General features: G+C 44.0%; 1 protein-coding gene across 1 annotated transcript in view; it reads right to left on the reverse strand.

Annotated features, from left to right (window-relative positions):
- Window positions 1–563: 563 nt before the first annotated feature.
- chrnb5a (cholinergic receptor, nicotinic, beta 5a) overlaps window positions 564–21,864 on the reverse strand; it is a 41,219-nt gene continuing 19,918 nt past the window's right edge. The window contains exons 6-7 of the mRNA XM_056256949.1: window positions 949–1,091; window positions 564–721 (exon numbers count right to left, since the gene is read on the reverse strand). Of these exons, the coding sequence (XP_056112924.1) occupies window positions 706–721; window positions 949–1,091 (159 nt within the window). The 3' untranslated portion in view covers window positions 564–705. The remainder of the gene's footprint in view (window positions 722–948; window positions 1,092–21,864) is intronic.

The raw sequence follows: 21,864 nt of genomic DNA on the forward strand, positions 1-21,864 counted from the left end.
ACACAACAATTTGGCTGCAAAGATTTCAACTGAGTGGCACTGACAACTGTCATAAGATGCTATTATTGTTCAAATGAGAAATTCTTAACTAAAGAGACAGGATCATTGGTTTATAGCTTTGAGAGTGTAGTGGGCAGAGTTTTGTCATGTGACACATGGGAGGAATTCACTAACAAGGGATTGAACTGGGTTCATTTTCATCAAGGAATTATTCAAATCAGGTAATGGCTGATTTTCTGGCTTATTATAGCACTCTACTCCAATTAATCATCATTTGATAATTTACTGCTATTACGTTCAATAGAAAATGCAAACAAATATCTGTTTTACGTAAAATTGTGTTTACAACTTGCTTTCTAAGGTCAATAATAGCACAACGTTAATTGTACCAGGCACACAGCACTCATTTTTTAATACACATTCTATAAGAAGCCTAATAATTTGCATAGAAAGGTGGTTAGCACAGAAACAATGAATTTGAATGCAAAATGCTATTTTGTACCAGCTTAAACTGGATTGCAGGTGGTTTGTGAATAAGATTTATGTTTGCGCTGAAACACCATAGCTAAAGTGATGCAACAGTTTAGTGAATTCACCCCACAATGGTTATGTTCTGCTGAACAATAATGTGGATTTGTGTTTGTGATATGTCAAAACTCGGTCAACAGTTCTGTCCAAAAGTCACAGGATCATTCAGCAGATATTTTAGAAATCCCCATATCTGCAAAAAGGAAGACCAAGGAAAGAGAAGAACACCATGGGAAAAGGAAGGGAGGAAAAAAAGAAGAAGCAGATGCATCAGTAAACGTCAGAAAACTTTTCCACATTGAAGGTGACCCTATTGTTAAATGCATATGATGTTTACAAAACTCCAGAAGGCATTGGCCTCCAAACACTCCTCTTTCATGAATTAAAGAGAAGGAGTAGAGAAAGAAATATGTGACTCACACTTCCTCTGCCACGGGGGTGTTGTAGCTCTGAAAGAGAGGCTGAACAAAGAGTCCGAGTGTGCCGACGACACACACCAGGATAAAAATCCAGAGGAAGAGCCGGTCGATCACCATGGCCACATACTTCCAGTCCTCAATGATCTGCATGACACATACAAGCAAAAACACATTAATTACAACATATATGCATAGTCATGGGGGGAATTAGGGAATTAGGGATGAGCTTAACACTGAGTACCCAGATAGCATGGTGACATTGATACAATGTTGAGTTTTGATCTAAACCATCATTTTGGTTGAGATTGACATTTCAATGTTTAAAGTGTGCTGGATCAGCATTGAAATTTTGATGAAAGCCAACAACACACATGGGTGGAGACAGTGACATTGAACTAACAGTGATTTGTAGTTGATGAGCACAAGATCATTCAGGCGTATCTCTGCAGAACACTAGTGGGTGTTTCTCGATCAGTGGGGCGTTTTCAAACCACAATGGGCATTTTCAACCGCTGTACCCGATTTGCTGTAATCCACTGTGGGCTTGGTTTAGGGGTGGGCCTTCATGATTTTAGCAAGTCTGTTGAAAAATGGTTGAAAAACATTTACCTGTATTGTAGTTTGATATTGGCCACTGATTGGTAAACGCCCATTTTGTCTTTGCATGTGCACTTCTCAGTAGTCTAATGCTTCCTCATTAGAGAGAAAACAGGTGCATCATACAGAAGTCTTGTTTGTTGAATCACCTGACATACTTACACGACTAGCAGAGTTTCAAACAATGGTGCATCTACCTTATTTCTCTGTTCCTTTGTTTTGCATGCTTATTTGCGTTTGATTTGTGTTGTTACTCACTGTAATTAGATTACAAAGTTATTAAAGTGTTTGAATAAAGCATCTATTTTTCTACATTCTTAAAAAATGCATCTTGCTTTAGTAAAGTTTATTAGGAATTTCCTGAATAAAGTTATGCCATTTAACAGATTTCTTAAGGTGCAAGAGACATGAACATGAGCAAGAATGTTAACACAGCCCATGTCTTGTATCGGTCAGTGCTTGCATGCAGAACACATTGCTCCTTTAGTAGGAGTGAAGGCAGATGAAGATGGACAATTAAAAAAGATCCCTCCTGATAATGCTGACATTGATCATACACTTGAGTTGTAGTCGACAGCATAATCACCTGACCTGGGACTTGATGATATCCTGTATCTTATCACTGCTTAATCAGGTAATCATTCATATTCCTGAATCTGTATTAAATTTGAGAAATAACTGATTTCCATTCAGTTTAGCTTGTTTCCACTGAAACACAATAACAAAAAAACATCTAGTGTTTATTAAGAAACTGACTGACATGGCTATTTTGTGATATTTAAAGAGATTGGGGTCTACATTAGGTGAATCTGCAGCTTTAAAGAGATAGTTCAGCCTGAAATTAAAATGATGTCATCATTTATTTACCCTCAAGTTGTTCCAAACCTGTATGAATGTCTTTCTTCTGCTGCACACAAACGAAGATAGAGTGAATAATGTCGGTAACCAGACAGTTGATGTTAGCCATTGACTTCCATGGTAATTATTTCTTACTATGTAAGAAATAATTGTAAATGTACTATGGAAATCAATGGCCACCATCAACTTTCTGGTTACCGACATTCTTTAAAATATCTTATTTTGTGTTCAAAAGAAGAAAGAAACTCATACAGGTTTGGAACAACTTGAGGGTGAGTAAATGATTACAGAATTTTCATTTCGGGCTGAACTATCTCTTTAAAGAAATTTTCATTGAAAAAAACTAAGATCTTTTTTATTCTACAAGATAAAAGTGTTATTTGAATGCTGTAGTTTCACAGAAAATGAACTGAGATATTTAATGGCTATAGCTCAGAGGTGTTTGTTCCTCTTCATGAAGAGTTTAGCTCCAGCACCTGGAAGTGTTCATTGATCTGATGACCTTGATTAACTGCCTCAGGTGTGTTTAATTAGGGCTGGAGATAAATCCGACACCCCTGCTAGTGCTTTCTTTTGATATTAAAGCATTCATAGAAATAAATAAACTGAATTTTACGATACTATAATCGTAGTTAGAATATTTTGTTTTCAGTGACTTTAAAAAAAAAAGTGAATCATATTGTGTTTAGTATATTAACATTATTGAATGTGACTGTATGTATGACAACTGAATTGATTCGTTCTTGAGTAACATCATGCTTTCTTTTTCAGATTCCAGAGAACTCAAAGGAAAAGAGGCAGAATCTGATGATGCAAGACAGATTTTTAAAAACCTGAACCGCTGGACCTGTAGTTATGATGACATCAGACTTCTGAAGCCAATTTTATTTTTAAAGGTTAAAATGCTTTTGTCCTATTTCTCCCCCTTTCTTTAAAAAAAATGATATTTTAATATATTTGTTGTCATTGATTGATTGAATAAAATAAATTGACTCAACTGCTGGAAAGGTGTCATTTATATTTGAAAAGGTTTTTGACAAATTTTGAAATGGTCAGGAATTTGTTGACGCACCATTGAAGTGTGATTGAAATATTAATGCTGTTTCAACATTAATTGGTACATCAGATGGCAACATTGTTTGACATTCCTTTTCAGTCTTTCAACAAAATGTATTTAGAATCAACATCACATTGTAACATTGATCAAACCATATTACCAAAGATTATTTTTTGTTAATTTCAGTGAGAATGTGTTGCTTCAACAGCAGTGATTTAGATTCAACATCATAGTAACGTTGATTCAACAATATTACCATTGATTATTTTTGTTAATTTCAATATTGATTCAGCATCAGTGATATAGAATCAATCACAGTGTAACGTTGATTCAGCAATATTACCATTGGTTATTTTTTGTTAATTTCAATATTGATTCAGCATCAGTGATATAGAATCAATCATAGTGCAACGTTGATTCAACAATATTACCATTGGTTATTTTTGTTAATTTCAGAGCTGATTCAACAGCAGTGATGTAGATTCAACATCATAGTGCAACGTTGATTCAACAATATTACCATTGATTATTTTTGTTAATTTCAATATTGATTCAACAGCAGTGATGTATAATCAATCATAGTGTAACGTTGATTCAATAGCATTACCATTGATTTTTGGTTTAACATAGTTTCAACATTAACTGAGGGTGCAAAAGTGATGTTGATAAAATATCACTTTGTAATGTTGAATCAATACTATTACCATTGATTTTTGGTTGAATTCCCAACATTATTTCAACATTAACTGAGGGTGCAAAAGTGATGTTGATAAAATATCACTTTGTAATGTTGAATCAATACTATTACCATTGATTTTTGGTTGAATTCCCAACATTATTTCAACATTAACTGAGGGTGCAAGAGTGATACTAAAGCAACATTACTTTGTAACGTTAATTCAATGCAATTAGCGTTGACGCATCAACACTGAGTCAACATTGTTTCAATGATTACATGCTATCTGGGTAGTTTAGTAAGCTTTGAACGTGTTTTAGCACGATGTTTTCATGCCTGGTATTTTTTTCTACACTTCAGACGTAGTGTGTAGCATAAATGCTGTCTAACAATTGGCATATTAAACAACAATACAAAAGAAACAACATTTGATAACAGATTTCATTCATTCATTCATTCATTATTATTATTATTATTATGAACAGCAATAGTCAAGAAAATAATCTAAAAATGTACAGCAATAATCTGACATTAATTTGACTTCAAACTGATTAATTAGAAGAAGTTATTGAAGTAATATAAGCAGAAGTTACTACTACCTATGTGACATCATTAACAAAAGTAATAATTAACATGGTTTGAACAACTAATTGTAAATGTAGATTAGTTACTATACTTAAGTATCTTTTTGGCTAATTTGTAGTTTGAGTAGCTATCAGAGATATTAACTTTTACTCTCTACTTGACTACATTTTTGAATAAGTAGCCCCTATTTATGTACTCTTTACTCCAGTACATTTGTGATGAGTAATGCAATTACTCGTTACATTTAGCAAGGCACCTAACTTTTTCTGCAGCAGTTTATTTCTGCTACGAAAGAAGCGATATCACCTTCTACAGGGTATTGAAGGTACTCTTACCTTGTGCGTTTTGCCCTTACTTACCCAAACTTGTCAACAAGGCTGCTTTACGCAAATGTGAGTTCATTAGCACTTAGTTGTGAATCGCAGGTGTTTCATACATGAGATGCATGGAGACCAGACTTCAGTGTTTGTTGACTTTTAAGAGGCTGTTGAGTCAATTGCAATATTGAAGTGTTCCGTTTTATTTCGACTTTAGATAATAAACGTGATTGCTCTCCTTACAAATCAACTGTTTCTTGTTTTTCATTGGCATGTGTTTTAGGTGTTGACTAGTGCATCTAGAGCCTACATTCAGTACGAGTAAAAATACTTAAAGCACTGTTAAAATCAGAACCTCTAACACTGTGTCCTAACCAGACGCGATGTGATAAGATTCCGGCGACAAATAATTTGTCTGTCCACTCTAGACGCGACACGACTGCGTGATGCGTCAAAATCAATCAAAACCCACAGCCAATCAGAAATGAAAGCGTAAGCGTAAGTTCTACCAGAAAGACTCCATTGCACGTCACTAATTTATAATTCCACGCAACCAATCACAGCTCGACATTGAATATAAAAGACTGATCCTACCGTTCCATGTTGTCGCCCGCAGGTGTCGTAGCAAAGTTTTCGATGCCAATTACGTTTCCATTCAGTTCGCAGAAACAGGCGCTGGCGTTCACTTACTCGCGTTTCGATACCAAACATAACAACACAAGTCACATCGTTGATTTTGATCTCAGCAACTTTCGCGATGCGCGAGTGCGACACACTTGTGTAAGAAACAAACGTGTGGCAGCTTTAAATCTCATGAGAGTCGATCTCCACTCAGTGTTTTTCAAAAAGTTCCCCTTTTACTACGATTAAACTTCATTCAGGTAAGTATATTAACTTGCTACTCTTCTGTTCCCTTCAAGACGTGAAGTTCAAATGTGGTGATGTGGTAGCTTTAAAATAACTGCTGATACTGCAGTCTGCAACGCAACATACTGCAACGCTTTAAACAGTAAACAGTGGGCCGAATAGCTCATTGAAATGGTAAGTGTATGCAAGGATTCACGTAACGTTAACTACATCGTCACGCACTCACGGCCAGTTGCAAAATACTATCAACTGGGTTGCTGAATAGAATTTAATCAAGCTTAAGAGTAACTTTGTTATTAAATCGCACATGTATATGCCATATATTACAGCTCGCGCTCCTCATCTGCTCACTCACCATTGTGATGTGAGAGACGAGACGAATTGCTTTCCATCTTAAAGGAGCAGGACCTATTAAGGCTATTCAACTCGTTTTACGCCCTTCTCTGAATTTGTTATTGTTCTGGTAATGCATTTATGGAGATGTTTTTTCAATCACTTCCCGAGCGCCGGAAAGATCTCGACTTGATGATTGCAGACTTCAACTAATAAAAGGGGGCACACTATTTAATCTCAGCTCGTTTTCTGTAAATAAACTATCTCTTATTCGATCATAAATCAACAGCAATTAATAGTTCAAATATATATATATACCCATTTTCTATCGAGGCACCAGCCTATCGAGGCACCAGCCTATCGAGGCACCAGCCTATCTAGGCATCAGCCTATTGAGGTATCAGCCTATCGAGGCATCAGCCTATCGAGGCATTAGCCAATCGTGGCTCATTTTATAAACACATATGACATTTAATCTCGGTTCTGACGTATGGACTAAGCCTATCGAGGCATCAGCCTATCGAGGCATTAGCCTACTGTGGCCTCAGACAATCGTGTCTTATTTCATAAACACATATTACATTTAAATCTTGGTTCTGTCGCATGAACTAAGCCTATCGAGTAGGGGTGGGCGATATCTCGATATTTAAAATATATCGAGATATTTTTTAAACACGATATGGATTTTGACATATCGTATATATCGATATATTGTTTATATTTAATCCTGATTTCGCCACTTTGCTTGTTTGCCTTCTCTGTGCTGTGCTCGCCCCCGCCTCCTTGCTTTTGTTCCCCCTCACCTCGCGTGTTGTCTCATTCAACAATTGTCTCATCCGCAACCAGCCTGGAGGCTACAGAACGTCTCAGGTTACGACTGTAACCGTAGTTCCCTGAGAAAGGGAACGAGACGATGCGTCACTTGACGCCTTGGGAACGCCCCCAGCGTGCATGCGTCTGAGCATCAATGTCAACTAGTCCAATGGAAAGAATGAGCGTCACGGGCGGGTGACGTCATGACCAGGAAGGGATAAAGGCTCACCCGGTGAAACGCGGCATTAGCTTCAAAAAGTCGAAGCAAGCCGATCACAGGGAAGCAGGAAGTATGGCAGGGTGACGCATCGTCTCGTTCCCTTTCTCAGGGAACTACGGTTACAGTCGTAACCTGAGACGTTCCCTTTCGAGGGAACTCTCGATGCGTCACTTGACGCCTTGGGAACGAGAATACCCAAAACGCCAGAATTCCAAATACCTGAGTGTCAGTCTGTTGAAACTAAGCACTAAGCACCTGAGAACCTGGGGCAGCATCCAGGTCTAAGCTGTAAAACCTAATGAATGTGAGCGGTGAGGACCAGCCTGCCGCATCACAAACGTCTTGAAGAGAAACTCCAAATAGTAAGGCTTTAGAGGCCGCCATACCCCTCGTAGAATGAGCTCTGACCGCCAAAGGACACGGCAGGTCAGAGTACTCGTATGCAAGTGAAATAGCCTCAACTATCCACTTACTAACCGTCTGTTTAGAAGCAGGAAGACCCTTCTTAGGTGATCCAAAGCAAATAAATAACTGGTCGGACTTCCTCATTGACGATGTCCGATGAACATAAGTATCCAGTGCTCGCACTGGACACAAGAGGTTCAGCCTTTCCTGGTCCGCAGATGTAAAAGGAGGAGGACAGAAAGCCTGCAGCACAATAGGCCTCGGAGTCAAGGTCGGCACCTTAGGGACGTATCCCTGTTTTGGATATAAGAATGCCTTGACCATCCCCGGTGCAAACTCAAGGCAAGTGGGGGAAACCGAAAGGGCCTGAAGGTCTCCAACTCTCTTAAGGGACGAAATAGCTAGCAGAAAGATAGTCTTAAAGGTAAGAAACTTCTCTGAAACCGAATCTAAGGGCTCGAATGGAGCCCTAGACAGGCCTTCTAGTACTAAAGCAAGATCCCAAGCTGGCACCCTAGTGCGAGTTGCAGGCCTTAGCCTCAGAGTGCCACGAAGGAAACGTGTAATCAGGGGGTCTCGACCCAACGATGTACCCCCCACCAGGGCGTGGTAAGCCGCAATGGCCGCCACGTAGACCTTGAGCGTGGAAGGACATAGACCTGACGTAAAGCGCTCCTGCAGGAACTCGAGTACTGTGTTCACAGAACAGTTAACTGGATCCCACTGATGTCGGTGACACCATACAGAAAAAACTCTCCATTTAAGCGCATATAGTTTCCTAGTAGCTGGAGCTCTGGAGCTTAGAATGGTCTCAGCAGCCTCAGCTGAGAGACCACTCTCTATGAGTTGGGCCCCCTCAGAGGCCAAACCCACAGGTTCCAAATTTCTGGTCGAGGGTGAAATATTGTGCCCCCGGCCTGAGACAGAAGGTCTCTCCTGATCGGGATCTCCAAGGGAGGACCGTCTAAGAGATGGATCAGGTCCGCAAACCAGATCCGACTCGGCCAGCGTGGTGCTACTAGCAGTAGGCTTATTCCGTACTGGCGGACTCGTTCCAGAACTCCTGGGAGCAGAGCAACAGGGGGAAATGCGTACAGACGTAGCCTCGGCCACGTCTGCACCATAGCATCCAGCCCCAGGGGGGCTGGGTGAGTAAGGGAGAACCAAAGTGGACAGTGCGTCGTATGCTGAGACGCAAACAGATCCACCTCTGCTTGGCCGTAAAACTCCCAAATTTTCTCCACCGCCTCGGGGTGGAGTCTCCAGTCCCCTGGCCTCAGCTCCTGCCTCGACAGGATGTCTGCCCCAATATTCTGGTCCCCAGGAATATACACTGCCCTCAGGGAGAGTACCTTCCCCAGAGACCACAGGAGGATCTGGTGCGCCAGCTTGCAAAGCGGACGCGACCGCAGACCCCCCTGACGGTTCAGATAAGAGACCACCGATGTGTTGTCTGTACGGACGAGCACATGATGGCCCCTCAGGTCTGGGAGGAATTGCTTCAACGCATTGAAGACGGCCATCATCTTCAGGCAATTTATGTGCCAAGAAAGATGATGACTCCTCCACCGACCCTGAACCGAGCGGCCTTCCATTACCGCTCCCCAGCCGGTGAGGGAAGCATCTGTCGAGATCGTAACTCGATGGCAGAGAGCTCCCAACACCGGACCCTGGGTTAAGAACCAGTGTTTTCTCCATATAACCAAGGCACGAAGGCATCGCCGCGTGATCTTGATCATACGAAGTGGGTTTCCCCTCGGGGAGAACCCTCTGGTCCTGAGCCACCACTGCAAAGGTCTCATGTACAGCAGGCCAAAAGGAATCACGTTGGACGCTGCCGCCAAAAGACCCAACAGTCTCTCGAACTGTTTTACAGTGCGTGACTGGCCTAGCTTTAGCTCTTTGGTGGCTGTCAGGATAGCAGCTACACGAACGGGCGATAGAGTGGCCCGCATCGTCACTGAATCCCATACCACACCAAGGAAAGTGGTTCTCTGTACTGGAGAAAGCACACTTTTCTTGGCATTGAGCCTCAACCCCAACATCTGCATATGAGCGAGAACGACACCTCGGTGCCGAACCGCCAACTGCTCTGATTCCGCTAGAATCAGCCAGTCGTCGATGTAGTTCAGAATACGTATGCCCTGAAGCCTGAGAGGGGCTAGAGCTGCATCCACGCATTTCGTGAACGTGCGGGGTGATAAAGCTAGACCGAAAGGAAGAACCCGATATTGGTATTCTTTGCCCCCGAAAGAAAACCTTAGGAACTTCCTGTGCTGAGGGAGGATGGAGACATGGAAGTAAGCGTCCTTCAGATCTATCGTGACAAACCAGTCCTCGGATCTGATTTGAGTCACGATCTGCTTGAGTGTCAGCATCTTGAACTTGAGTTTCTGTACTGAACGATTTAACCTCTTAACCGTTGCCAGAGCGTCGGCGCACTGAAGCGTTTTTTTTTTTATTTAGTTCAAATATACTATCAGATTTAATGTTATACCTTGACAAACTATACATCATTAAAAAGATATAAGACTCAAGATTCAGTATTTGACCACTATTGTATTCTGAGAAACTTATAGTGACAGTTATGTCTTAATTTGTGTCAGGAGTTATGAAATGAAAAAAATGAGTCGATACCTTTAATATGAATTATGAGCGTCAGCCGGTCCATTCATAAAAAACACTCCGTGCTGTCGTCATGACAGCGATTCACAAAACAACGTCCCTGAGGGCTTTTAGCTCAACAATGTGCAGATGTGGACAAATATTGATATATTCTCATAGATTCACATCATATTTCTATAGACAGGAATAATATTTATTGAATTTATACCCAAATGCGTCGATGTAATCATTATGATCGCTTCTTACTGAGATGTGCTGTGTTTTCCATTCATACCAATAGCATGGGGGCGCTATTATGTCCAATAAAAGTCCATATATGGATCATGAAGAAGACCCATAGTCATGTGACATTCCAGGACGTCACTGAGTGATACAGAAAGTAGCTGACAGAGATCGCTGTAACATGCAGATAAAGATGTTTTGAAGACAATAAACATGATTGCAATGATATTTGAGTTACCTGTGTTCTTCAAGCCATGCCAGGTATTTCATAATAATAGATTATATTTATAATGTAATGCTAATCGATATAGATTTCATCATCGTTCAGAACACTAAATAATACATTTTCTGTTTTTTTTTATCTGAAGCCAAGTTAGATCACAGAAGATTATTTAAAACACTAGACTTGCGTTATATAGTAAGTTTGGAGCACAAACATGGTTTTAATCTCATAAATGGTCGTGTATTGATGGTGTGCTAAGCTAACATGCTAGCTAGCCCAGGTGCACCTGCTAACAGCAGTTATTGTTTTATGATTTTTTTCTAAATAGGAATGCTTACTGAAATGTTTCAGTGCATTTGATACCAGTTTCAAATATTTAGTGAGAACTTTGATAAAAGAAATTAGGGTTTGAAACCCTATGAATAGCCTGTGAATAGCCAGTCGTTAGTAGCTATAATGCAGACAAAAGAAATGCATATTTAGAGCCATAATAACCAGTCTGGAGAGGTGTAAATGTGTGCAGGGGAGACTGACACTGAATGGGGCACCACAAAACAATAGAGACAATAGACTGAATAGATGACTCAGAAGATGACTAAACATCAGTTTGCTAATAGAGTCTAATCAAAATAAAGTAATTTGACATGATCTTGAAAAACATTTAACTAAATACAGATTTTTATACTTATCATTTTCAGATTTTAAATATAAAATGGTCAGACATGTGGCTTTAGCTGCAGTGCATTTCTAGATTGCTCCAGGGCCAACTTCAATTTTATTTTCATGAAGATGTTTCATAAAAATAAATTTCTAATAACTTTACAAAACTTTGAAGCTATTTAAAATTGTTTTTTTCATTATGACAATAATTAATTCTACATTTACAATAAACAACCAGGTGTCAGCTTTCAAATGAGATCATACTTGTGCTTTTAGTGCAAAGGGTTCATGAACTGTATCTGTTTCAGTTTGGGTATGTCATTTCTGGGGATTTTTCAAAAGTGGGCTTGAAGCTTAACAGGTTAACAGACGAAGATCTAAAATGGGACGCAACCCTCCATCCTTTTTTGGAACAATGAAATAACGGCTGTAAAAACCCGACTAAAAACCCGGGTGAGTACACCTGTTCTATAGCTTCCTTTGCTAACAGGGCCTTTACCTCTTGCTCCATTACCAGAGCCTGCTCGGGATGCACCACTGTGGGCAGCACCCCGTTGTAACGAGGAGGACGAGAACCAAACTGGATTCTGTATCCTTTCTCTACAATCTGCAGGACCCAACGAGAAAAATTCGGCAGAAGCTTCCACGCTGCCAGAAAATTTACTAAGGGAACCAGCCTCTCGAGGCTGGTCTCTGGTGTTATCGAGACGGCTAATTCCGGAGCCTGAAACATAATGGCAGGAACTACCTAAGGCCCCCCTCAGAGGGCGCGAAACCGATGCTGTGCCGCAGCATAGCATCAGCGACTCGCTGGAGACCGCTGCGCCCTGAAGCACCGAGGGTGGCAGGGTTGGCAGAACGGTCTCGTGAGGACCCCGAAATGGAACGGGCACCGTATAATGAGGTGTACACCGCTCCACTTCGGTCGGGGCTGTCCTCACAGGCCTGATGCCTGAACATCAGGACCTTTTTTTTTTTTTAACCGAAGCCTTCTTCGCCTGAAGAACGGTCCTCAGATCCGGCTTCGACTTAGAAGACTTCGGTTGAGAGGGTTGCGTCCGTCTCCAGTCTCTACGTGGAGGTGCACGAGACGCAACACTCTCTTTCTGATGCACACGATATGATGAGCTCGACGGCTGGGGCTGCTCACGCCCAGCAGCCCCAGGGGGCTGGACCCGGCGAGGGATAAACTTTTTAAAAACGTCAGCTTGTTTCTTTGACTCCTGAAATCTCTCGACGACCGCGTGGACTGCGTCGCCGAAGAGACCAGAAGGTTCAAGCGGAGCATCTAATAAAAAAGCTCGATCTTTTTCTTTAATTTCAGACAGATTTAACCATAAATGTCTCTCAGTAGCTACCAAGGCTGCCATAGACCGCCCAATTGCTCTGGCGGTCTCCTTAGTAGCCCTGAGAGAAAGATCGGTAGCCCGACGAAGTTCACGAATATCGTCATGACTGACTCCCTCACTACTATCCAGATCCCCCAGCAGGTCAGCTTGATAAGCCTGGAGCACTGCCATAGTATGCAGACATGCTCCAGCTTGACCTGCTGCCGTATAAGCTTTGCCCACTAACACCGAAGTGGCTTTGAGCGGTCTAGTGGGCAAAGCCGAGGCTTTCAGAGACGATGCGGGACCAGGGGAAAGATAACTGGCTAAATTCTCTTCCGCCTGGGGCATCGCCTCATAACCATACTCTTTCAGCCCTCTTATTCTCGAATAAGTGTTAACTTGAGGGCTGAAAAGACGTGATGAGTACGGTTTATTCCACGATTTAGATATTTCATTGTGCAAATCGGGAAAAAATGGAAGCCCTCGTGGTGGAGATAATGTGGTGGAAGATAAAAAGCGCTCATCTAATTTGCTTTTAGGACGAGCGCCCTTCTTCTCAGATGGCCATTCAATATTTAATTTCTCTACAGCCCGCGACATAACATCCACCAGCTCATCATATGCTGGGGAAATAAATTGTGAATCTCTTCGGAGGAAGAGCAATAAAGTAATGGAGGGCTCTCTCCCCGGGCGGAAGAAACCGCAGAGCGTGCTTCCGACACCGGGGGGAGAGCGTTGGATCTCTCGGGTAAGGAAGGAGAAAGAGCCCTCGGACCCGTCTCCAACCCCTCCGAAAGTTCCTTTTGCGATCCCCAGGAATGCAATCTCCGCGCTGCCTCAGCAGACGCGGGTCCTGATCCCTGCGGATCGCGAGCCTGCCCACTCTCTTTATCAACGAGTGACAGGCGAGAGCGGAGCATGCGAAGCGGTAACATCTCACAATGCTGGCACTCAGCCCTCTCGAAGGCTGAGACCGCATGCTCCACTCCCAAACAAACGACACAAAGCTCGTGTGTGTCCCCACCCGTTAAATAACGCGGGCAGGGAGAAGCACACTGTTTGTACACTTGTTTAGTTTCCATCCTTTTCCGCAACAGACAACAGTAAATAGACAGAGACAAAATGACACAGATCGCTTGCTGAGACGCAGAAGCTAATGCCGCGTTTCACCGGGTGAGCCTTTATCCCTTCCTGGTCATGACGTCACCCGCCCGTGACGCTCATTCTTTCCATTGGACTAGTTGACATTGATGCTCAGACGCATGCACGCTGGGGGCGTTCCCAAGGCGTCAAGTGACGCATCGAGAGTTCCCTCGAAAGGGAACTCCGAGTGTGTCTGCGCGCGAGCGACAGAGCACGAGAGAAACCGAGTGTGAGCATTAATTGCATTAGTAAATTGGTAGCCTACATACTACAATATATAATTACTATATAAGAGGCATGGAAGTTCGATTAATGGACTCCAGTAATCAGAAGGCTACTACAAACGTCTTGTTTTAAACTATTGCAGGGCTCGAATTTCGGCGCGGGTATTGCGCATAATTCTAATCATTCCCGCAGGTCTCCCATTTATAATGCGGGAAATTCCCGCAATCGTAATCCACACAGATTATAAAATCAAATCATTCTTTTAACAACTATCTGCCAGACGCAATTTCACAAAGCGTGAGTGTTCAGCGGTGCCGCGTCTTCTTTCTCTTCTCTCATAATGTGTTGTGCAAGGCAAGCATCAAGAGCTGCGGCGATGTTCACACACTCGCGTTTAGGAGTCGGGACATGATGGATATTCACTCGCACAATCGGGCCAGCAGTGCATCGTGACTGAAGTTTACCATTTGCAGGTCTTTTTAAGTCTTACCAGTTTAAACATTCAAGCGATTTTAAACTAATCAGTGCTCGCGCGCTCTCTGAGAGATTATTTTCTATGCGCACATTCATAGAAAATCCGCCTTAAGAACAGCTGGCCAGTAACAAAAGTTATTTTTCGCGGATTATATTGCTTTAACACGCAAAATTGTCAATTTCGGTCGTCGTGAGTATACTCTAAACATAGTCGGTTTTGTCTTTAATAAGCATAAAACGCATGCCAGTATAATGAACACAGGATCCGTGCACTAGCTCTTAAAGTGACGGCAGCCATATGTGTGTCATTCATTTTGTTGTCAATACAACAAAAGATAGCTTTAAGTTAAAGGAATCAGGATTAATAACCTATGTATTTAATTTATTCAGGACTAAAATACTACTGTGTTATTTTCCATTTGATTACTTTATTCAGTTTCTGTATATGAATCACGTGATTAATAATGATGACGAAATTCAGGCCCTGTGTTTAATTTTTCTCATTTGGTTACATTCTGTTATGGAAAATTAATTTTCTATTGATTGTAGGCCTATATTTTGAGTTGTATTCACATCTATTTTCCTGTAAAGATATTGAGATATATATCGAATATCGAGATATAGCAAAATATATCGAGATATATTTTTTGCTCCATATCGCCCAGCCCTACTATCGAGCCATCAGCCTATCGAGGCTTAATGAACAGTTTTAATGATTACTTAAAGCCTACTATCATGGGCAGTCGAGGCTTTCGTATGTATGTATCTTAATAACTCAGCCTATCAAGGCTTCGTTAAAATTCCCATTTCAAGTTTTGCGGCCAGACACGGCTTCGTTCACGTTTAAAAATAAGCTCTGCCCATATAGAGTGACATTCCTACTCTCGATCTTGCTGAAGTCTCTTATAAGTTATCTTATCTCAGAACATATCGTAGTTTTAATCTTTTACGCTCAGTACCTGACTTTAAGATAAGCAATTAAAAGTCGTCTTATTGTCTTCCCTATTTATTAATCCTACTGTATGCCTTTCAGAATCCTCATAGGTATGTATGGAATTCATCACATTTTCCTTACTTTTTGGGGGTAGGCTCCGCCCCTGCCTCTAACATCAGGCAGGACCTACAAGCTAAACTTCAGACCCTGACGGAGGACGAGGCCTACGCCAAAGAACTCAGAGACGGAGCTTGTCGAGCATCTACCTTTATTTTCGTCTGTAAACTCCTTTCACAAAATAAATTATATTTATTTGAGAACTCTTCTGAGTCTTTATTGTAGAAATGAAAGCGTAAGCGTAAGTTCTACCAGAAAGACTCCATTGCACGTCACTAATTTATAATTCCACGCAACCAATCACAGCTCGACATTGAATATAAAAGACTGATCCTACCGTTCCATGTTGTTGCCCGCAGGTGTCGTAGCAAAGTTTTCCCCCATCCTCCCCACCACCACCAGAATGGCTCCCGTCCACTCGTCGGGGGGTAGGCTCCGCCCCTGCCTCTAACATCAGGCAGGACCTACAAGCTAACCTTCAGACCCTGACGGAGGACGAGGCCTACGCCAAAGAACTCAGAGACGGAGCTTGTCGAGCATCTACCTTTATTTTCGTCTGTAAACTCCTTTCACAAAATAAATTCTATTTATTTGAGAACTCTTCTGAGTCTTTATGGTAGAACAGCGTGTGGGCGGAATCTCGCGGCAAGTGCACAGCACCAGAGAGTAATCTTGACGGCACTCGCAAGAAAATGGTGTCGGTTACATAATCAAATTCACAAATATTACACCATTTAAACATTATTAAAAATACATAGGCTACTGAGAACAATCTTTGTCAAAGAATAAACTTATTTGTTCACAGTTTGAACGTTCTGATTTCCATTTGTTTGATTTCAAGATCCGATGTGAATTATCCATTGTTGCTTTTACAGCTAACACCGTGTCCTAACTATCACGCGGCTTCGATCTTTTCCATGTTAATCAGAGTTTTTGTCCTAACCAGCCGCGACGGCGACACGCAACGATTCTATTTTAGAAACGGTTTCTATTTTTCTGCGACATCGCGCAGGAACAACAAACACAAAGTGTGGCAGTGATAATCTCAGGCACTGTTTATGAGCTTTATTTAATGTCAAAAACGTGTATTGTGACTTTGAATATCATTTAGTGCTCCCAGCTTTGTAGCCGTAAAAGCAGCAATGGATAATTCACCTCAGATCTTGAAATTAAACTAATGGAAACAAGAACGTTCAAACTGTGAACAAACAAGTGTATTCTTTGACAAAAATTGTTTAAGTAACTCAGTATGTAATTTTAATCATGTTTAAATGGTGTAATATTTGTGAATTTGATTATGTAGGCTACTTATCCATTTTCTTGCGAGAGCCGTCAAGATTACTCTCTGATGCTGTGCACTTGCCGTGAGAGCCCGCCACACGCTGTTCTGATTGGCTGTGGGTTTTGATTGATTTTGACGCATCTCGTAGTCGCGTCACATCTGGTGTGGACAGGCAAATTGCTTGTCGCTGGAATCTTATCGCATCGCGTCTGGTAAGGAGGACACGGTGTTATGCGACGCACATACAGCAGACGCAAGTTTCATTCACTCTTTTGTGCATAATAGCACCAAATTAATAAAAAAACGTCTCAGGTTACGACTGTAACCCTTGTTCCCTGAGAAAGGGAACGAGAACTGCGTCGAATGACACTTTGGAACGCCCCACAGCGTAGCGCCTCTGAAGCATGAATGAAACTAAGCCAATCTTGATTGGTGTTGCGTCATGACATAACGTGTGATGGCATACACAGAAGCTACAAAGGGATGCCGGCACACAACAGCGTCAGCTTCAGTGATGAAGGAAGCCGCTCCCAGTCAAGGGAAGGCGTGGCGAAGGGACGCAGTTCTCGTTCCCTTTCTCATGGGAACAAGGGTTACAGTCATAACCCGAGATGTTCCCTTTCGGGGGAACCCGAACTGCGTCGAATGACACTTTGGGGGAGCGAGTACCCACTATGCCACAACGAGCCCTGCCTGTCCCAGTGTGAAGCTGTGCACAGGCACACTTAGGACGAGAGCACAAGGGTGCCAGGCGTAGATGGAATGTCCAGGCTATAAAATCTGATGAAAGTATGAGGGGTGGCCCATCCTGCTGCATCGCACACTTCTTGGATCGGGGCCCCTGAAAGAAGGCTCTAGAGGACGCCATGCCTCTGGTTGAATGAGCCCTCACGGCCAAAGGTGAAGGCAAATTGCGCACCTGATAGGCCATAGCTATATCTTGAATGATCCAGTTGCTAGAGGGCTGCTTGGAAGCGGGAACCCCTTCTTGGGCGACCCGAAACGAACTAGCAACTGGTCTGACTTCAGCCATGAAGAGAACCTCTGAATATATAATTTGAGAGCTCTGACAGGGCAGAGCAGATTAAGTCTCTCCTCATCCGCTGTCACGTGAGGTGGAGGATAAAAAGCCTGCAGAACCGTAGGCCGTGCCACATTGGATGGCACCTTAGGCAAATAGCCCGGCCTGGGATGCAGGCTAGCTTTATTGTCACCTGGAGCAATCTCCAGGCACCCATGGGATATAGAGAGCGCCTGGAGATCTCCTACTCTCCTCAGAGAAGTAATGGCCAACAAAAAAGCCACCTTTAGGGAAAGGTTCTTGGCCTCAGCCGACTCCAGAGATTCGAAGGGGGCCTCGGCGAGCCCTTCGAGAACCACTGCCAGGTCCCATGTGGGAACCCTGGTACGAGGAAACGCACAGTTTCCATAGTTCTGGCCGAGGGTGAAATATTGAGCCCTCTGCTTGTGTCAGCAGGTCCCTCCTGATGGGAATCTCCCATGGAGGGCCGTCCAGGAGCGATATTATGTCTGAGAACCATACTCGGGCCGGCCACAATGGGGCTATCAACAATAGACTGATCCCGTCGTGACGGACCCTCTCTAGAACCCCCGGGAGCAGAGCACCATGGCATCCAACCCCAGTGGGGCTGGATGTGTGAGGGAGAACCACAGTAAACAGTGTGTCGTCTTTTGAGACGCGAACAGATCCACTTCCACTGGGCCGAACCTCTGACATATTGACTCCACCACCTCGGGGTAGAGTCTCCATTCCCCGGGCCTCAGCCCCTGCCTCGACAGGATGTCTGCTCCCTGATTTTGATCCCCTGGGATGTATGTTGCTCTGAGAGACAACCGTCTCCCCTGGGACCACAGGAGGATCTGATGCGCCAGTCTGCATAGAGGGCGAGACCTCAGACCCCCCTGATGATTTATTTAGGCCACCACTGACATATTGTCTGACCTCACAAGGACATGATGACCTTTGAGTTCTGGCAGAAAGCTCATCAGAGCTCGGGACACCGCCAACATTTCCAGGCAATTTATGTGCCAGGAAGAATGATGGTCCTGCCATCGGCCTCTCATAAAGTGGCGGTCCATGACCGCGCCCAAGCCCCTGAGAGAGCCGTCTGTCAAAACGGCCTTCCGGCGACAAGACATTCCCAGCACGGGGCCTTGGGACAGAGACCAAGCTTTTTTCCACATAGATAGGGAACGAAGGCATCGGCGCGTAACCCTGATCATGCGGAACGGGTTCCCCCTCGGGGAGACCCCTTGGTTTTCAACCACCACTGCAGGACCCTCATGTGCAGCAGGCCGAATGGAATGATGTTGGACGCTGCTGCCATGAGCCCTAACACTCTCTGAAAATGTTTCACGGTGATGGCTTGGCCTAGCTTTATCCTGGATGGACTCGATCAATGGAGGAGACAATTGTGCCCGCATCGTGACTGAGTCCCACACCACTCCCAGGAACTTGGTTCTCTGGGCTGGAGCCAACATGTTTTTTTTCGTGTTGAGTCTCAACCCCAGGCTCTAGATGTGGGCAAGGACGACATCTCGATGCCGAACTGCCAGCTCTTGTGACTGGGCTAAAATCAGCCAGTCGTCGATATATTTGAGCACCCTGATACCCTGAAGCCTTAGCGGTGCTAGAGCTGCATCCAAGCATTTGGTAAATGTGCGAGGGGAGAGAGCTAGGCCGAACGGAAGAACCCGATATTGGTACGCTTCGCCCCCGAAAGCGATGCGTCCCGAAGCGCACTTGACGGCGGGAAGCCGACATCGATTTCCTGTGGGCTCCGCGGAGGAGGCGACCTCGATCGCTCCGCCACGGGTGGGGCAGTCCGAAGAGACCCTACGTTTGTTAGGATCTCTTCCCTGAAGCCTTTTTCGCCTGCAGGACGGCCCTCAGGTCGCCCTGCTTTTGTTGAGGCAAGAGCGCCTTCTATGCCCCCATGCTCCTTGAGGGGGGGCTCTAGAAGCGACGCTCTCTTTTTGCGCCTGTCTGTAGGTGGGGGAGCTAAGGCGAAATCGGGGCATCAAGGAGGAAAACCCTGTCTTTCTCCTTGATGCCTGACAGATTTAACCATAAATGTCTCTCCGAGACCACCATAGCCGCCATGGAACGACCGATAGCGCGGGCCACTTCCTTGGTGACTCGGAGAGACAAGTCTGCAGCCTTTCTCAACTCCGCAACATCTTCTGGAGTTGGCCCCTCATCCTCATCAATCGCTTTAAGAAGGTCGGCCTGGTATGCCTGCAGTACTGCCATAGTGTGCAGACATATAAGCCCTGCCCACCAATGTAGATGTATCGCGGGAGGGTTTGGTTTTTAGGGATGACGCAGCGTTGGGGGAAAGATAATTGGCCAATGGCTCTTCCACCCGAGGCATCATGCCATAACCATTCTCTCTCGCCCCCACAATATTGCTGCAATCTAATACTGGGGGGTTGGAAATACGAGAGGAATAAGACTTGTTCCACGATTTACACAACTCGTTAAGTAAATCGGGAAAGAACGGCAAACCCCGGTGATGAGGTTGTTCTCTACGCTGCTTCTCTCTTCCTACTTTTCACGCGGCCAGCTGATGTTTAACTGGTCCACAGCGCGAGAAACAACCTCCACCAGCTCCTAATATGCAGGGACATGGTGTGGCGAGTCATCTCCATAATCCCCGCCCTCGATGCTGAGCACGTCCGCTTCCTCAGAAGCAGACAACTCGAGCATCGGGTTCTCTGCTTGCGGGGAAGAAGCCGCCGGGCGGGCTTCCGCGCGAGGCGGGAGAACATCGGAACTGGCAGAGGAATCCTGAGAAAGTGCCTCGGCAGTCTCAAGATTCCTTGCCAGATCCATTTGCGAGCCCCATGACGAACGCCGCCATGCCGCCTCAACGGACGCAGGACCCGCACCACAGGGTTCGCAAGCCTGGCCATCCTCATTAAAAATAGCCAGGCGAGAGCGCAGCACCCGAATTGTTAAACCTTCACAATCTGGACAAGCAGCCCCCTCGAGAGCTGCCTGCGCGTGCTGCGCTCCCAAACAATGTACACACAATTGGTGTGTGTCCCCACCAGTGATGTATCGAGGGCAGGGATGCACACACCGCTTGTAACTTTGACTCACCATTTCTTTATATATATTGGTTGTGTGATACTGAGACAGACAACACCCAATAAGACAGACACGTCAACAGAGAGCGCTTGCTGAAGAACAGAAAGCTGACGCTGTTGTGTGCCGGCATCCCTTTGTAGCTTCCGTGTGTGCCGTCACACGTTACGTCATGACGCAACAACAATCAAGATTGGCTTAGTTTCATTCATGCTTCAGAGGCGCTATGCTGAGGGGCGTTCCCCAAAGCGTCATTCGATGCAGTTCGAGATCCCTCGAAAGGGAACTATATATTAACCTGCTTTCTGTCTTCTATTATATGCCGTCCATTGCAATCACACTCGTATTTAGACCACAGCTAACGCGCCCAGTGTGAAAGCCACCTAAATTAATTGATTGCTAGTAGTTTGCAAATTTTAATTAGACAGACCAACCAGGTGTAGCCTACTTTCCTCAGAGGTGTAAAGAGTACCTAAAAAATATACTTGAGTAAGAGTACACCGTGTTCTAACCAGAAGCGATGTGATAAGATTCCAGCGACAAATAATTTGTCTGTCCAGACTAGACGCGACTCGACTGCGAGAATCGCAAAATCAATCAAATCCCACAGCCAATCAGAACAGCATGTGGGCGGAGTCTCGCGGCAAGCGCACAGCACCAGAGAGTAATCTTGACGGCCCTCGCAAGAAAATGGTTAAGTAGGCTACATAATCAAATTCACAAATATTACACCATTTAAACATTATTAAAAATACATAGGCTGGGAGCACTAAATGATATTCAAAGTCACATTGCATGCTTTTAACATTAAATAAAGCACATAAACAGTACCTGAGATTATC

This window comes from Rhinichthys klamathensis, unplaced genomic scaffold, assembly GCF_029890125.1.
Source record: "Rhinichthys klamathensis goyatoka isolate OS25496 unplaced genomic scaffold, OSU_Roscu_1.1 h1tg000133l_1, whole genome shotgun sequence".
NCBI lineage: Eukaryota > Metazoa > Chordata > Actinopteri > Cypriniformes > Leuciscidae > Rhinichthys > Rhinichthys klamathensis.